The sequence below is a fragment of the Ciconia boyciana genome, chromosome 8 (genome assembly GCF_034638445.1).
Source record: "Ciconia boyciana chromosome 8, ASM3463844v1, whole genome shotgun sequence".
Classification (NCBI taxonomy): Eukaryota; Metazoa; Chordata; class Aves; order Ciconiiformes; family Ciconiidae; genus Ciconia; species Ciconia boyciana.
In genome coordinates, this window is record NC_132941.1 from 33,350,761 (window position 1) to 33,368,863 (window position 18,103).

Here is an 18,103-nt window from a genome sequence, read left to right on the forward strand (position 1 = left end):
AATCAAAAGCCAATTTTCATCTTCATTTCATGTTGGGATTGATTACAAAAAAAAAAAAAAGGGATCTGAATAGATTGCTAGCATACAGAATGCCTCTGTCATTATTATTGAGGTTTAAGTAATTAGCATTATAAAAATTTTTTATTAGGTTTGTTAAGGGAATGTCCAGTAGACATGCTGTCTGTCTGGGGTTTGTCTTTTGGACATCAGCTGGCGTGGAAGGTGGAAGTGGGTATATCGAGAATAGTTACCCACAGAGGGAGCACTTACCTGTGCCCGTGTCCTGAGCAATGGTTGGAAACCTAAAATCCTTATTTCCTCTACTGTGTTTTTTAATGCATTTAGTATAACAGGTCCTCAATCAGTCTGTGACATGGGCTCCCAGGCACGATGGGAATCCGGATAAATACTTACTAACATTGTTGTTACGCTTGTTTGAACTTTTAAATCCTTCAGTGATTTGAGCCTAGGCTCTGATGCTGCTCCTGTCTGTGCAATACAGAGGCAATTACAGGCTCTATCGGGACTCCAAAAGGCTTTGTTTTAAACAAAATAGTGCCAATTGGAAATGACATTTTTCTATGCTATTTTGGTATTTTTTTAAAAAATTGAATTTAGGCTTAAAATAGAAATGTAAAGTTGAGAAAATTTTAGGTTCAGAAATCTGAAAGTTTTCAGTTGATGTTTTTGATCAATTTTTACTGACCCCTACACTTAGCTTTTGTAAAAGTTGGATAGCGTTCCTCGGTTCTCCTGGGTTTTGGAAGTGGAATGTCTTAAAAACAAGGGTATTAAAGGCATTTTGCAAGGCAGAAAAAGCTTGTAAGACTATTCTCTATCTGAGCAGGTCTGAAGTAATGCCTTAGTTATAGGGAAAGTGGAAGCTGGCAATGCCACTTTTAGAGAGGCTGGAATTGCTTTTGGTTTCCAAAGATGTTGGCTCTCCTTTCTCTCTAATGTTATTGCTTGTTTCTGCTCATGGCAGAGACCGTAATGGATGGAGAGAATCTCAGAAGCCCTGTTGAACTTTTTGCACAATTGTACAACCTCAGTCTGTTATCCCTCTGTGCAAATCTCAAAATTTCTGTGCATGGTGGCCCAGAAAGGGTGAGTTAACAAACCTGAGGGGAGTTAACCCAGTCTGAGGGCTTGGGAGCTTTAGGCAAGGTCAGAAGAAAAGAGTTTCCCCTTTCTCAGTGCACAGGGATGTGTTGCACCCTGGCTGCTAAGGCAGCTCATGCAGTTTCACATGCTAGCTCACATCACATTCAAGTAACTGGAAACCAGTAAGGTGGAAACTGGAAGTACCAAGTCAGATCAGCTGAAGTGCGGGAGAGCTTCTGTTATCCCCATAGTGCTGTTACATGGCAGCCTCTCTGGGTGCTTCCTAGTTGTCATTGTAGTGCCTGCATGTGTCAGCGCTGCTTTTTCTGTACGGTGCCCCTCGTGCTGGGAGCCTGTCCCTGTCTAAGCGGTGAGAGTCCAGGCTGATGGGTGAGCGGGGTGCTGTGCCCAGCACCCCACCAGCCCCGCCACACGGGTGGCAACCTGACTACTGGTGTCAGCGATGTTTCTGGACAGTTTGAGCAAAAGGAGTGAGTTTTGAGTGGTGACTGGCAAAGGAGGGCATGCTGTTTGCTTGAGGGATTTCAGGAATAGATTTGTGCATCACTTAGCAGCACCTGAGCTGGCTTGATTTGAAACATTTTTATACGTCCCCAGGCTGGAAGTGTGACCTAACCTTTGTCCTTCCTCCTGTTAGCGAGCAAGCGCTTCCAAGAGAAGTCCTTAAAAGACATAGGCATTGCTTTCCCTCTACAGTGAAACAGCAGTTAGCTATTGATGTGAATATCAGCTATTTATCACTCCTTCTGCCTCCCCCCCCTCCATTTTTTTTGAGCAAATAGAAAGGTTTAAATGTTTCTGAGTATGAGCAGTGTTTCTTGTCTGGCGTGCATTAATGTGACTGGCGGGAACTGATTTTCCATAGCAAGCTTCTCTGGTGCATCCCTTCCCCACCCAGAAGCAGCTGTAAACAGCTGATGTTAATTATTGTCCACCTGCTGACTGTGCCAAACAGACATGCCATTACACTGTGACAAAAAGGGCTCCCGGTCTATTAAGTCCTCCCTCATACCTTTGGTAATGCTGATAAAATGCTGACCTGTTTTTTACCCTCAGTGGCTGCTGTTGCTAAGCACTGAGAAAATGACCTGTGTTCTGTAATAATCTGCATTGCACAGTTCAGATGATTGTCTAAATGAAAGTGTTTCTACCGCACTTTTCAAGGCAGCTATTCTTTCTCATAGTTTTTACAGTTCTGACCATGTAGTTTGTGGCAGCACCTTTTTTTTGATAGAGCCTAATTAAACATTGGAATTTGGGGGCTGTTTTGTTGGAAGCACATTGCAGAAGCTGATTTGTAATGGTCAGTGTGGCGTCCTTGGAAAATAATGATTAAGAGCAGGGAAGTTTGTAAGTTGGTAACTTACCATTGCAAAGTGGAATGCCACGTGTGCAAAACTCAGGAGAAAATGAAGAGTCCATCAGTAATGGTTCTCTCCTTGGAAGAGAGAGCTTGTTGTATTGAAACTACTAGTAAAATAGTCTTGTAGCTTGTACTGGTACAAAGAAGAAAGCAGACTTCATAGCCACTTACCATTTTGCTGTCATTATGCCCAAGATTGCTTCATTCTGCACATGAAGGTGACTTAGATGGGCTTGAAGCAATGTTTGCACAGAACATGCAGTTTGCAGTGGCTGCGTTGACAGGAGAGGAGAAAAGTCTATAGCAAATCCAGAAAATGAGGAATGAAAAAAAAAATTATTTGAGCACTGGATAAGTAACTGAGCTTTGGTTCCAGGGTGTTTTATATTTGTATCAGCAGTTACTGCCTTTAATTTTTTCTTTAAAGGCAATTGTGGCACTCTTTTAGAACCTTAAAGGTTCATAAAGCACTTAAAGTGGTTGTGATGTAAGCCTGTGATGAAATGGTACTGAGGGAAAAAAAAAAAGAAGATAATTCCTGATATAGTAATGGAGAAGAGGGCACAAAAAAATGTGTTGACTGCCCAAGATGCCAGGGGAAGCCATGGCACAGATAGAATCAAAGATTGTACTGTTTGTCCCTCTTGAAAGCTAACCCAGTTCATTCCACTTGCTCCAAGGCAGGATCAGCATTATCTAAACCGTCCTTGGTGGATATTTGCATAACTTGTTAAAACCCTCTGGGGATGGGAATTACTTACAGTGATCTCTTTCATGACTTAACCATCCTTTCTGCCACCCTTACATTCAAGCTGAAGTCATCATACAGCAAATTTGCACATCTATCTTTAAAGCAAGATCTGAAAAAAAAAATGCAGTTTAGATAATGGCACTGCACCTAGGGATTTCTGGCTACTTCACTGAATGTGGACAGATATTGTAAATAAAATGTGCCATAAAATGAGGGAGGATGGAGAAAATAAAATGTAATCAGATATTAGATTTTAAAATGCCTTAATTTGTAGAACCATGTTTTTTCATTCAGGTAATCCAGTCCTTCAACGCTGAGTGGTTCGGATTTTTTTAAATCTGTCATGTGAGATCTCTCGGTACTGGTCCGGTCTGTTCAGCTTAGACACTAAAGGTGGTTTGGCACTTGTGGAAAGAGCAGAGTGGTTTCCATGGAGTCCTATCCTGAACCTCACCATGTTTGTCTTCCACGCTGGGTACCAGATGTGTCCCTGGCTACTAGTCTTGCATGTTACAGTGCTGCATAATTCATGTTTATATATGAAGTCAAATCTTGTGCTGCCTAGTCAGGCGGACAGCCTATTTACACCAGAGGGAGTTTGCATAAGCAAGGAGGGCAGGATTTGACCCATATTTGATAAGGCAGTTTGGGATCCTTTCATGTCTAGTTAAATATATGTACAATATGTTGTATCATTAGTAACTTCTTTGCCAAGGGAATATATTTTCCTACTGTGCTGTAATTTCTAATGGGATTTTTCCTTTTTTCTTGTAGTCTGACACAAATGCAAGTTACTTGAGAGCTGCTCGAGCTGGCAACTTGGAAAAGGCTCTCGACTACTTAAAAAGTGGAGTGGACATCAACATTTCAAATCAGGTTGAAGAATATTTTGATCAAATTTGCTGGATAAATACCTCTCTTACTGTTTCTCAAATCTGTCTTTATATTTGCACTTCATGTCAGTGATAACTACATGGTTTTTGATGAGCCATGTTTACATATTTTATCCAATTAAAACTTTTATTTTTACCCCTTACCAAGACATCATTTCACTTCCGCTTTGAGAATGTTATGCTATTTAACGTTATCTTTCATTCCATTTGCACTACATCAGATCATGGGACAGCACACAGAACTTGAGACCCCAGAGCTAGTATATCCTGACTTAATTCATAGTCTTTCCTTATAATCTAGTTCTTGTAAAGTTTACATAAGAATAGTTTTTGGAAGCAGTCCTCTCACTGAGTTATAATAATTTGTCTCCTGATATGTTGTTTGCTATGCTGGAAAACCTTTGCCAATCTTTTCCATTGCTTTTCTTTTTTTCCTTCTTTTTTTTAATCAGAATGGGTTGAATGCCCTCCATCTCGCTTCCAAAGAAGGGCACGTAGAAGTTGTCTCTGAACTGATACAGCGAGGTGCCAGTGTGGATGCAGCGACAAAGGTTAGTCAGGCCTATCTAATTGTTCTCTTGTTCACGCCAATGGCATGGGCACAACGTGTTGGCCAACTGATTACAGACATTACTGCAGCAGTAATTGCCCATTTTCCACTGGTGGAGTTGTCTCAGTAATTGTTTAACATAAAACCTTTGAGATTATAGTAAATGTCACAGGTTACTAGGAGTGAGATTTACTGAACAAATTGTAGGTTTCTGTCCATGCCTTCTAGAATAACTTACCCATTAGAAGTATTCAGTAAGAGTATTTTATTGCAAGAAATATCATGTTTTAAAGTGGAACATGTTCTTGATAGTATTGTCATGTATTCAAGGTCAAGTTTTGTACTCTTTTCAAATATCATTGCCTCTCATTTCAGAAAGGAAACACAGCATTGCACATAGCATCCCTTGCTGGACAAGCAGAAGTAGTCAAAGTGTTGGTTACAAATCGGGCCAATGTCAATGCACAGTCTCAGGTAAAGTAATATTTTTCTATTTGGTACTATCAAAAACTTTGCTGACATTAAAATCGTCTCTCCTTATAAACTATAATATTAATTAAGTATATTTGGTAGATCTCATTGTATATTAATGCTGGCTCTTGAAACCAGGGTTTGATAGAGTCACTAAGATCAATGTAATCCTGCTAAGACAAAAAACCCCATTCTTTTTGGGCTGTTCCATTTACGTAGGTAAGCGACAACAGGTGCAAGGACAAAGTTTAAACACACAGTGCCATTTTATTACTGAAGCAGGTGTTTTAGTGAGTGTAGTGCTGAGTTCATTCCCACCTTGTAACTCAACATACAATTAAAACTTTAAACGCTCCCAGTGCTCCCCCTCCTGCTCTACCCCTTGTCAGGTGGTCAGAGTGTACCAAGAGGCATCATGGACATATCAAGTCTTGTCTTCCCCCATAGGCATGACAGCGCAATGAAATCCCAGGTTGCGTTCAGGTCTTTTCCCACATGGAATGTCAACCATCAGTTGGGATTAACTCTGAGTTGTCCACCTCCTTCACCAACAGAGAAAGCATAGACATAACATCTCTGTTTAAGTCTTCCAGAAGCCACGCAGACACACAGCCCTGGAGATGAAGAAAGTGGAGGCATATCCAGGGTGTTTGCAGGGTACTGGAAGTAGTAGTGTAACAGGCAGCACAGCAGCGCATTTACCCTTCAGCTTTAGATCTGCCCTCCAGTGTCCTGTGAGCTGCTAATTGTTACAGAGTCAGAAGAGATGCTGAAAGAACAGGAGAGTGGGAGAGAACTTGTTCAAATGAAAGGGATCCCGTTTCACATAATTCAATGTCTCAGGGTTAATTGAGCTCATCCCCTTCCCTTGTACAAGGAGGTGCTGCAAGCACATGCAGAGCTTTTAAGTTTGGTCAAGTCCTTTGAATTAATATTTAGGTCAATTATAGAAAATTTGAAATAAGGGAAAACAGTGCTGGTGTTAAAAGCAAAGCAGCAAAATGAAACAGAGAAAAACTCTGGCTCAAAAAATGCATAAACCACAGATTGTTGAAAGCCGGGTGGCTGTGCCATAAGAGGTGTCCCTGCATGCCTGCCCCATTCCTGTTCTCCCTGCTCAGGGGCTGGCTGGCAGGCAGTGTCAGAGAAAGGGGATCAGATTAAGAGATGGTCTTCTCATCTGGCCCAGTATTGCAGTTCTGCTGTATTATAAAGATGTGGGCATGATAGAAAATGTTTGTTAAAAAGGGAAATTAAAAAATGTACACTTTAAAGAAACATGTTTTTTCTAATGGTGTCTCAAATAATATGAACAAAATGTTTAACGGAATCTATTTCAAGAATGTTAGTTATTTGTGATCTGTATTTCATGTTTCCTTCACCTGAACAAAGAAAACAGGCTACTCAGTTCTCCTTTCTTACTCTTTTATACTAGCTAGATACAGCAATATTTGGTTCCAGGCACCATATAATTTAAATTTAAAGAGAACAACAACAACAAAAAGTGGTTTTAAGTAAAATATTCCATGACTCTTAAGAAGTAAAACAAAGCAGAAATATTTCCAGTGGTTTTCCTGTTGAAGAAATTAAGATAGCTTTGAAAGGATCTTTTCTACTCATGTTTGAGAGCTTGTGTATTCAGCCCTGAAACTAAAAATAATCTGAGATTGTAAACATCTTATATAACTGCATTGTCCATACACCCTAAGGTTTTGCCACATTACGCTTATTTTGCTAACATACTAGAATTAAAGATTTATTCTCCCCCTCCCCCCCTTACGGATGCCTTTGATCTCTTTGCTTGAGAGACATGTATATTGGCCATTCCACACCAATACCTGGCAGTGACATACCCCAGTTGGGATTAGTCTTTTTGGGAGGTCCCTGGAGCTCCCTGTTACCAAACTGCCCCTGGACCAGCTTTGTCCGTGGTACTGAGCATCACTTGAGCCTTCCTAAACCTTAGAATAAACTTCTGCTGAATTTGGCATACCCACAGAGAGACCACCCGAAGATTTTTTTCTTTTGTTTTTCTTTTTGATGCTGACCCTGTTTTCTGTGTGTTTGGCTTTGTCTCCTCTTCCCTTGAAGGTAACAGCTCTACCCTGCTGACAGTGCCAGTGTTGGGGATGTAAGGCCGCCTTTAATCAAATCTTTCTGTCCTTAAAAAAAAAAAAAGAGTGAACTTTTACTGAGTCTGAATTTTGTACCTATTCTAAAGGCTATTTATTACTATTGAAGACAAAATGCTTTCCTTAGGTTTGTGGCTCTCTGGCAATTTCAGTCCCTTTTTAAAGAGAAAAGAAAAAGCAAAGTATGGGGGGAAAGATGTTGAATACCCTAGAATAATTTAACATAGGAGAAAAGGTTCTGCTCTGCCTCTAAATGCTAATAATTCTTGGTTCTGAGAATTTTTGCCTATTAATTATTTTCTGAAACTAATAATTAGGAAGTGTTTCCTGCTTCCTTTCTAAATGCAAATGTTTGAAACTAAAAAAATTAATCTTTGTTTCCAGCTGAGTTAGTAAATAGATATTGAGTATGCCATGAAATGATAGGGAAAAATGCCAGACTCTGCTGTTCACTATAATAATAACTGTAATGTGACATATTAGGTACCTTAGCAAGTGCTTTCTGGCTTCTTTGTTTTTCATTAAGCAGAATTCTAACTGTACAGGAACTAAACTGTTAGGCCTTGGTTCTGGAGAGTGCATTAACCCATTGCTAACTTTAGGCTTTGGCTCCAGTAGGACTTCACCGCCTGCTTTATGCTTGTAGTAATGCTTTCCTGAATAGAGACCAATTATCAAAATACTGGAACAGCAACAGACCTTGCAGCCTGTGCAAGCCTTGTAAACATGTGTCTTCACAGCTGCTCAGTGTCCTGTTGATGGTAAAGTTCCTCTTGGATCAAATGTCCAGTTCACGCCATCTCCTCTCCAGCTGTCCTTTCTTCTGACCTCCTATTTGTCTCTGCTGCCAGTGAAGCCTGCATGCTCGGCCTCAGGTCACCTGTGCTCTCCTGCGTGCTCTGTGTTGGACATGTGCCACACAACTCTGCTCCGTTGCTGTGACAGTCAGATGTCTCTCAGCTATTTTCACCAGGGCTACTATAACTCACCCGAAATTCACTGCTATAGGTCTTAGGCTACGGTTTCACTTAATCTCTCCAAAGCCCAGAATGTTAATGTTTTTTCTTTGATGCAAATATATGGCCAAACTCCTCTCAGCTCATCTCTGTTTGGCTCCATTGATTCCCCACAAAATCTAGGTCAGTGTCCTTTGTAACTGATCTAGCCAAACTGCAATCTAGCCCCCTGCGCCTTCTGCCCTGCCGAAATGTCTACCATGGCCACATTGCAGATGTGAGAGTGTTGATACTCCCAGCAAAACCCTGTCATATGGAAGCACTTCCTTAACTTTTCTGTTTCTTAAGCCAGATGAAATCTCTGTTCTGTTACACCTGTTATTTTTAACTAGCCCTTACCTCCTACTTTATTTTGTATTTCCTTTCCTCCTTGTCCTCCCCATGCTCTGGAGTAATCACCAGAAGTGGTGTGTGGTAGAGGGAGAGGTCTGGGGGTATCTTAGCAGGGAGCAGTTGAAGAGGGAAGCTGCTGCCCCCATTGCAGCTGATTCTGTGTGAAGTTTACTTAAGAGGAGTCTGAGGTTCACAGAAATCCCAATGCTATGAGATCTGGAAGATAGTGAGAAGAAAGACAGGGCCCTAACAGAGCCCACTGAAACCTGAGTGACCTCCTGGCCAAAGTGTTTAATGGTGTCATCACCCATGCTGGTACCATAAGGAAAGGGATCAGGCAAAATCTATCAGTGGTATGTCTGACAAAGAGTAATGCTGGAGTATGAAGGGTAAAAACATGTATCATGATAGATTAAAGGAGAAAGGGATTGTTGTTCTTATTGCTGATGCTGCTTTGGTTGCTTCAGCAGTATCAAACTCTGCTCAGTTAATCGTATATGGACGTTTTAAGTTCATACTATAAAATGTATTTACCACTAGTTCATGGTTCTGTTGGACTGAGGGATGTGCAGTGCGATATGAAAGCCAAGCAATTTCAGATGCAAATCGGCAACTTCTATAAATTCCTTTAGAGGTATCTTGAACCCAGGACATGTTTCATGACTTCATTTTGCTGTTTTGGTTTTGTGAGTGATGTCAAAGCTGTGAATTTCAGAAATGCATAGAACAATAGGGGATAAATACATTGTCTTAATGTTAGTTCCCAAAAATTCAGTTCCTGAAATGCTGTCACCTGTATACAGTTAAGGCAAAGACAAAAACATTGACTGTAAGAGGAAAGCACTAGGCAAAGAATGAGTTAAGCTCTGCAGCCTCTAATACTTGTATTGCATTGATTGAAATCACTCACTTAAGCATAATTTGAGAAATGCTCTAATGTGGTCGGAAACACTGATAAACCTCTGTCTTGAACCTTCTGAGAACCGATGATTCTGAGATCTCCTGGTGCCTGAACTATGAAGTAGCTCAGTGACCACAAGCAGGCTATGCTCAGAAGGCAGATCTTTGAGGAGACAAAAGGCATAAGTAGCCAGCACAAGTGAAAGAAAAGTCAAAGCTAATGGAGAGAAGAGAAAAAATTATAAAGTATTCTGAAGAGCCATTGCCCTTGCTTTTGCTACAGCCTTGTATTGTATTTGCCTGTCCTGTTTTGCATTTCCATTGCTGTGGCTACGTTTATCGGGAATCGTAACTCACATCTACCAAATGGTCTGTCCAGATTGGTTTTTAGTTTGACTTCACAACAGATATAAAAGGAAGTATTCTTACTTAGCTGTGGGAATTGTATCGGGTCAGCTGAAAGATTCCACCATGTTCTTTTAAATAATATTACCCTTCTCCTATCTTCATTTAAATCAGGGGAGATCACACCTTTAACTGGCATGTGAGCAGCCAGTTTATTTGGTTTCCTCTTAATCTACCCGAGTTTGGCAGATCTGTGGTATGTATGAGATGTTTGTGGAGTGTTTACACTCTTGTTTTCCTATTTCAGAATGGTTTCACTCCACTGTATATGGCAGCCCAAGAAAACCACCTGGAGGTTGTTAAGTTTCTTCTTGACAATGGTGCCAGTCAAAGCCTTGCCACAGAGGTAAAAGTTTGAATTTCACACTTTATGAACAAAGTAAAATGTGCTTGAGCAGTTATTCTTGCCAGCTTATATCAAACTAGTCTTTTAAATACAAAATTAAAGACTAATAAAAAGTTCTATCTGCGAAGTGTGATAATGAATACTGAGTTATTGGCTTTTCAGCAGTTTAAACCATCTCTTGCTATTTCTAAAATAAAAAATGACTTTAGCTAGAAATAGTTCTAAAAGTAGATGTGTTCTTAGTCATAACTGGTAATCTTTCAGGTTAAGTGCTCAAACAGGAAAGCTGTGTGCATATTATAAAAGTTCTCTGTGCTTTCATTAAAAATACTGAGTAATGTGGAGGGCAACCATGAAGTAAGGACAACTGTTTACCTACGCTTTGGAGCCAGCTCTGGGATATCAGGAAAAACCCAGGGTTACTCTAGTGCTTAGAGTATTTTCTGAACTGCATTTATTGCCATGTTGATACCTGCTCTGTAGCACCCAGTTATCCCATCTGGTCTTGCAGTGATAATTTCTAGCTGACAGAAAGATGCAAGGTCCATCCTTGAAGGTGTTCTGTGATCTTTCTAGAAGAACACACTTTATTTCGTGCTTTAAAAAGTAGTTCTACCTCAAATAAGGCAACCTGCAAGGAAAAAGAATAGCAGACAAATTAATAGTCTTGAATGTACTGCATTGAGATAGGTTTTTAATCTGATGGATTTTCAGTTGTCTTAATTCCAAGATTTTGCTACCAAAAAAAAAGTATTTCAGTATGTGATCTCTCTAATATTTATTAAATTCTGATTGCTCTATCTGAACTGATTCCATGAAGGAAATAATGCTTATTTGAAAAAGTCCTACTTTTTGCAAAATACGAAATGCAAAATTAGTTTATTGCATCACTATACCTTATTGTATCACTGTATAGTGATGTATGTATGGAATCTTTTTCTTCTCTTCTGAAGTCAGCACTGTAAAAAATGAACCACTAATGGATCAAAATTATGTTTTCAAAATCACTAAAATTAGTTATAACTAGAGGTGTGCATCAGAAACTGCTTTCTGGAAATGCTTAAAGATATGAAAGCCAAGAAATACCACAATGAAATATTTTAAATCTGGAAAATTAATTGAAAAATTGTCGTTTTCAGAACACTAATTTCTATTTCTTTGTAAAAACTTGGAAACAAAGAAGTCATGGGACCCCCAGAGTTATACAATAGATTCAAACTTCTGAAAATATTCTTGCCACTGTATGATTTTCTGAAAATATAAATTTTTAAAATTGTGCATGGGTACTTGGTTCTTTTTCTTTGGTATTGTTTTTCCCCTGAGCATTGTATGTCAGTTTAGGTTGAGCTTTTCTCCAACTTGGCTTGATGATATGTTGCAATCTAATTTTATCCATAGAGAATTCCTTTGAAGATACCAGACTACAAAATAATGTTGCCTTTATTGCCTTACTTGTTTGTGATAGTTGCTTATGGGTGCTTTTTTATTTTCTCTTGGTCCAAGTTTTCATATAAATCTGATTTATCTTTATCTTTGTAACTGCAAAAGCCTTTGTTATTAAACGATTGCCACTTAGCCAGCTCTGGGATATCAGGAAAAACCCAGGGTTACTCTAGTGCTTAGAGTATTTTCATATTCTCTCTTAGAGAATATTCATTAAAAATAAAACTCTTTAACAAAGGTGTTTTAATCTAAATTAAAAAATAGAACCAACTGTTTAAATTGTTTTTAGTTTTGGGGGGGTTTGTTTTGTTTTTTTCTGGAGTGGGCTTTGCCTTTTGTTTTAAAGTGCAGTTGCTAATTACAGTACTGACCTCACGATGCTTGCTTGCAGTGTCTTTTTGTGGGTAGGCACCTTCAGAGAGCATGTGGTGGAAATGCGTTCTTGTCAGTGCTAATATTCTTGGTCACAGTTTGCTTGGCCGTGATCTCTGCACACACTGAAGTGATGGGCAGCTCTCGTCAGAGTTAGGAAACGGGGTGTAGGGGATGGCAGCTGTTCTGGCGTTGAACTGAAGTGCGCTCTCCCATTTGTCCACTCCCTTTTCCCTAAGGAAAGGAGAAAATGTGTTCCTAGGAATTTTTTTACATTATTGTTACCAGCATTTTTAGCAGAAGAGAAGGCCTGATGAGAAAAGACATTGTAGATAGCTAAACCACTTTTCTTTGTGAAGTGGCTGGCTGTGCCACTGCCATCGGCTGCATAAATAGACCAGGAAGCGAACACCTGCGGGTCACTAAGGCGCCAGCGGTCGCACTCAAGGTTTCTCTAGGCAGGAGCCTCCATTTCTGCAGGTACAGCGTAGCTATATTGCCAGAGCCCTCTTGTGGGGATGCTTATGGAGTTTTTTAGCCTTCAAAGCTACACAGCATTTTTCACACCCTGTGGCTGCCCACAGTCGGAGGCTGCATGGTTGGTTGACCCCAGGAGCTGCTCGCAGCCCAGGACCACACCCAGAGCCCTGCCCTGCTGCTGGAGGATGGTGAGCCAGAGGCAAAGGAGAAGGCTGTGGTTAAATAAATTAAAAACAAAATCATGGGGGGGGAAAAAAAAGCTTATTAGGACCCAGGGAATTTCAGTGATTTTTTTTCTTTTTCTTTTTCCCTCCAAAATTTTGAAAAAATGCTCTTTTTCAGAACTCCTCTTGTTTCTCCTCCTGAAGTGAGGCGTTCTTTGTTTGGCAAGCCAGAGACAGAAATTCCTTTTTGAAAACATTACTTTTAGTTCCAAAAGTTAAAAAGTTAACAATTGAACTCTACACTTTTGACATAGTGTGAGGATCTACATTCTCCTGTGTCATTGCTGCACTTTTATTTCACACTTACACAGTTTCATCATGACAGAAGTAGTTGAAAAGTGAAAGAAGGTGTTTATCTACTAAACTGTAATGAAGTTTGTCAATATAAGCTTTGGATATATTGATCGAGAGTCAAATGTAATAAATAAATATCCCACGTAGAGTAATTTGCACTTGTGGTTTCTGGGTATTATCTTGGGCAGAGCTGAATGTGTTCCTGGATTGGAATGCCACTAAAATGTTTGGGAAGGAGCAGAATCTAAATGTCAGCTCTTTCATTCTTTAGTTTTCTAAGAACCCATAAAAATAAAATTATAAAACCATCTCAGATTCTACTTTTCATGTGTTTGAGGAATCCACTCTAAAACCTGTTAAACAAAAATCTTCTATTTTTCAGGTTTCTTATTCTGTACTACTTTGGTTGGCTATTTTCTAGTCTGAAAAGAAGTAATTTCTGTTTGTAAGAAGATTGTCCATCACATCTTATAAATTTTCATAAATGTAATTTGTAGTAAAATAATTGGTATATTTTACTAGGTATTCCTAGTATGTGGCATTCCTATTCAAATATCATTAAATTTTAAATCCACATATAAAATATACCAGAGGATAGGGCTGAAGTGTTGAGTTGTTGTTTTTTTTTCTTCAAAAACGTAGATTATAACCTGTAGCTCTGGGGGGAATGAATGATAATTTGCTATGGAGGCATTATTAACAATTGTAATTTTAATATTTCAAAATTTTGTACCTTTTAATATAATTATACACTTTATTATATACATACTTATTTATGTCACTGTTAATTTGTGAGTAATTTCACACTTTTTTTTCTCAAGTCTCAGTTATTTTCGTTTGCTTGTGTCTTATAATTTTATGTTTAAGTCTGGAGTGCCAGAAGGGTGTTTTGAACATTTGGGACCTAGTTCACCAACACTTTACTCCAGTTTCAGTGTCATTGCAGGGTACTTTTAATTGGCACTATGTTATGCTTTACGTCTGAATTTGAGCCAGCGCTGTTACTAATGCTGAGATCTCTTCCCTTCCCCTTTCCACTCCCTGGAAAACTTGGAACATGTGTTGAGAGTCCCCATTGTATGTTGCAGGATGGTTTCACGCCTTTGGCAGTAGCTTTGCAGCAAGGTCATGACCAGGTGGTTTCACTGCTGCTTGAAAATGATACGAAGGGAAAAGTCCGTCTTCCTGCCCTTCACATCGCTGCTCGCAAGGATGATACGAAGGCAGCGGCTCTGCTCCTGCAGAACGACCACAATGCTGATGTGGAGTCAAAGGTCAGTTGTAAAAAGAAAAAAGGTTTGATGCTATTAAGTGCTGACCACATGTATTACATCCAGTGAAGATCTCCCTTAGTGTGAAGTATTTTGCTGCAGTTACACTTAACTTTCTCCTGTAGTGTGTGATTAAGAATAACGTTTCCTTTGCCTCTTTCTCCCCCATTCCCTTTTTGTGTAAATCAGGGTTAATTTCGCCTGTAGAAACTTTACAAATGGAAAATAATAAGCAAAATATTATTAGAATTATTCTCTTGGAAATGAAAGCCACTCTTGCAGTGGTATGCTATAGGTATTGTACAACTAAGTCATTTGATTAGTTGTTTGTGCAATTGCTACTTTAAGAACTTTGGTAAACATGTAACAATTAACATTCAAAATACTCGATCATTCAGCTTCCATTCAGTCGAGCTTCCTTTGTGTGCTGATTGTGCTGTCATCTGAGCTGCCATGCCACGTAGCTATCACGAAGCTTTTTGCATCCATATCACCAGTGGTGAACTAACCGTTCATTTTTTCCCCCTCTTTGCTTCCAAATGTGTTAACCTAGATGATGGTGAATAGAACAACAGAGGTATATATAAACATATATATGCATCATCACTCCTCCATGACTTAGTGCTGCTGCATCATTTCTTCCTCCTCCTTTTTGCATCGCCTTTTATAGGATAGATACGTGCTTTAGATGAGATGAAGTAGCATGTGCTAGAGAAGACTGTAGTTTAGATACCAGGGCTTTCTGCAGCTGAAACTAGGGTTTAAAAGTAAGAGTAAGCATTCTTGGGAACTAACTGCCATCATAAAAGAGCCATATTATGTAAGATGGACTTTTCAGGGATTCTCATGGAGCATATGTTTATCAGATGTGTTAAGAGCTGCAGACAACCCTGTCATGTTGTGCATCCAGGTCTGATTTTAGGCTTCTGCATGACACTTACCTTGATGGTGTCAGCAAATAGAATGATCTGAGAGTGGTTTTATATCTGCAATATACCCAAAGCAAGGCAGTGGCAGCTAGCATGGCTTGCTAACAATTTAGAAATGCATCTAGTTCCCATAAGGTTTCATACTTTGCAGGACTGATGGAATTGCTGCATGTTTTAGCATTATTTTAAAAGGAAATAAAACTACTTAAATATGAAAATAAGTTGCTGAAGTAATTTTATCAGTAAGGCATCTTCTAATTAGAGTGGTAACTTGTGGTGTCTGAACATAACCCAGTGTGATTGCCCACAGTGGGAGACTGATCTTTATGGTACTAACCCTTGGAAAAAAAAAATTCAGATTAATAATTTAAAATCGTCTTTGATGTTGTTTTCATTTGCATCTACTTTGAATTTATAAAAAACAGTTAGCAAGTACCATTAAATGACTTGTATCTGAACTTCTGCAAAGAATCTCTAAGAGATTTAACTTGCAAGACTGGCATAATACCGACAACAACTAGGTATTTCTAGTTAGAAATTAATTTCTTATAAAAGACAGATCATTGCTTTAATACTCAAATGTTTTGCTGTTGTTTTTCTGGAATAACTGAAAGTTTTATCCTACTTTTGGTCTTCTAGAATAATTATGTTAATTTTTTCTCTCCTGCATAGCAATATGATTTTATTTAGACTCTCTGAGATTCTATAAATAAACGTCAGTGGGTGAAAACTAGTACAGAATTGGAATGGTGACTTGCAGCAGACTCCTATTACTAGCTTTTGTCAGTGAAGTGATACAAATTTTGGAGTACCAATGAGATATAAAAAACTAAGTATCTATTGGTTTTGTTTTCTTTTTCCAGAGTGGGTTCACTCCCCTCCACATAGCTGCTCACTATGGAAATATCAACGTAGCTACATTGCTGTTAAATCGGGGTGCTGCTGTGGACTTCACCGCACGGGTAAGTGTGAAATCTTAGTTATGCTTACCTTGCTTAATCATCACTTCGAAACACTTTTTCCACAAAGGTGTGGAAAGGTACATTGCTCTTGCCAGCTGAGGGGTCTGGCCTGACTGCTCTTGTTCTGTTACCACACGGTGTAAAGGGGGTTTCCCTGGGCTGCTGAACTGAACCTGAGCTCTAGTCCTCACCTTTGAAAACTTCTGTTTTAATCAAAAAGAGCTGCTATTTTCATAGTTCCAGTGTTGCAAAAGGTAGGCTGGGATTCAGTGAGATGAATGCTTCCACCTGTAGCTTTAACGTATGGCAGGATTGCTGTCCTCAATATGCAGTTGTTTCCAGTGAACATGAAGTGCAGGTGTACCTTTGAATAAAGCAGCTGTGCCTCCACCGCATGTGCGAGAGTCGGATGATAAGTAAAGGAGATCTGAGAAACTGGAGAGGCAGAAGATGAAATGAGGTATAGAAATGGAGGGGAGTCGATAATGGGAGCTGTATGGCAGGAGCCACGGTAGAGTGGGGGAACTAACCCTCCTGTCCCTGTAAGCTGTGCACCAAAGTCATGACACAGCCCAGGGAGTGACAGGGTAGTTCCTCAGATGTATGAGAAAGGACTGGGAGCCAGGAGGGAAATGGTATGGGCTGTCCCGGTGTCCCCTTGGTTCACTCTGGGCTCTGTGGGAAGCAGCTGACTGGTGGCTTCAGCTGCGCCTTCTTGCATGGGGAGGGTCCATCCTCCCACAGGCAGCTGGACTGCTCTGTGAGCCTGGTGCCAGCAGGACCTCATCTCACAGCCCAGGCCAAAGATTGACCGTAGCTGCTGTCAAGGGTCGGGTCTGTTGGAAGACCAAAGAGGAATATTAGAGTGAAGGAGTGTGGTCAGGGTAGGGAGGATGTGGGAACAACAAAATGTAAGCAGGAGAAGTGTAAAGGACAGAAAATGACAGAAGGAAGTTATATATAGTTGGAAGAGCAGGAAAATAAAAAAAATATATATGGACAGGGATACAGCAATATGAAGGGCAAGGAAAGACATTGTGTCTTTCTTTTGTCCAGGCATGAGACCAGAGATAAAAGAAAGGCAAATCCAGAGGTAACAAAAAATGTAATGAGCCAGGATGGAGGGCTAGAGAATGGTAGGGTAGAGAGGATGTGGGCAGAAAGCCAGGTGCCATGGGAGTATGCAAGTCTTTAAGAAGGGAAAAGCAGGGAGAGTGATTAGGGACATACAGATAAATAGAAAAGGGGCTAACATTCGAAATAGGTTAGTATTGGAAAATGCTGGAGCTAGAACTTCCTACTGAAGTTCTTAAAAATTTGTTTGCTCATTAGCTTCTTCAGTAATGGCTTGGGCTGTATGAATAAGAGGATGCCTATGGAATTTCTGCTGACACACAGCCGGGAATGGTTGTCGGTACAGAGAGAGTGCAACAGAACATGGAAATGTGTTGAAATTCATAGAGGAAAACAAATCAAACTCTTGGCTAAAGAATACACATATTTCTCCTGTTGTTTTCTCCAACAATCTACCAACCAAGAAGGAGGACGACCTGTTTATATAGTAGTTCAATGGTGGGGGGGGAAGCCCAAAAAAGCAAATGTGATTTCAGGTTATTCCAAGGTATTTCTGATACAGACCAAAAAAAAAAAAAAAAAAAAAAACCAACCCCCAAAACCCCTGAAACCCGCCCCCAGCCACAAACCAACCAACCCAAACAAACGAAAAGACCCAACCAAAAAAACCCATCAAACCAAACAAAAAACTCACCAAAACAAACCGGGGCTGTGCAGGAATTTGGCTTACCAAGCCTTACCAAAACAAAGCCAGGGAGGAGATGTGGTA

At 39.8% G+C, this 18,103-nt stretch overlaps 1 protein-coding gene across 1 annotated transcript in view; it reads left to right on the forward strand.

The window, feature by feature from the left end:
* ANK3 (ankyrin 3) overlaps positions 1-18,103 on the forward strand; it is a 213,764-nt gene that overhangs the window by 56,822 nt on the left and 138,839 nt on the right. Inside the window, exons 2-7 of the mRNA XM_072869693.1 lie at positions 4,014-4,115; positions 4,585-4,683; positions 5,058-5,156; positions 10,187-10,285; positions 14,187-14,372; positions 16,162-16,260. Coding sequence (XP_072725794.1) covers positions 4,014-4,115; positions 4,585-4,683; positions 5,058-5,156; positions 10,187-10,285; positions 14,187-14,372; positions 16,162-16,260 — 684 coding nt within the window. The remainder of the gene's footprint in view (positions 1-4,013; positions 4,116-4,584; positions 4,684-5,057; positions 5,157-10,186; positions 10,286-14,186; positions 14,373-16,161; positions 16,261-18,103) is intronic.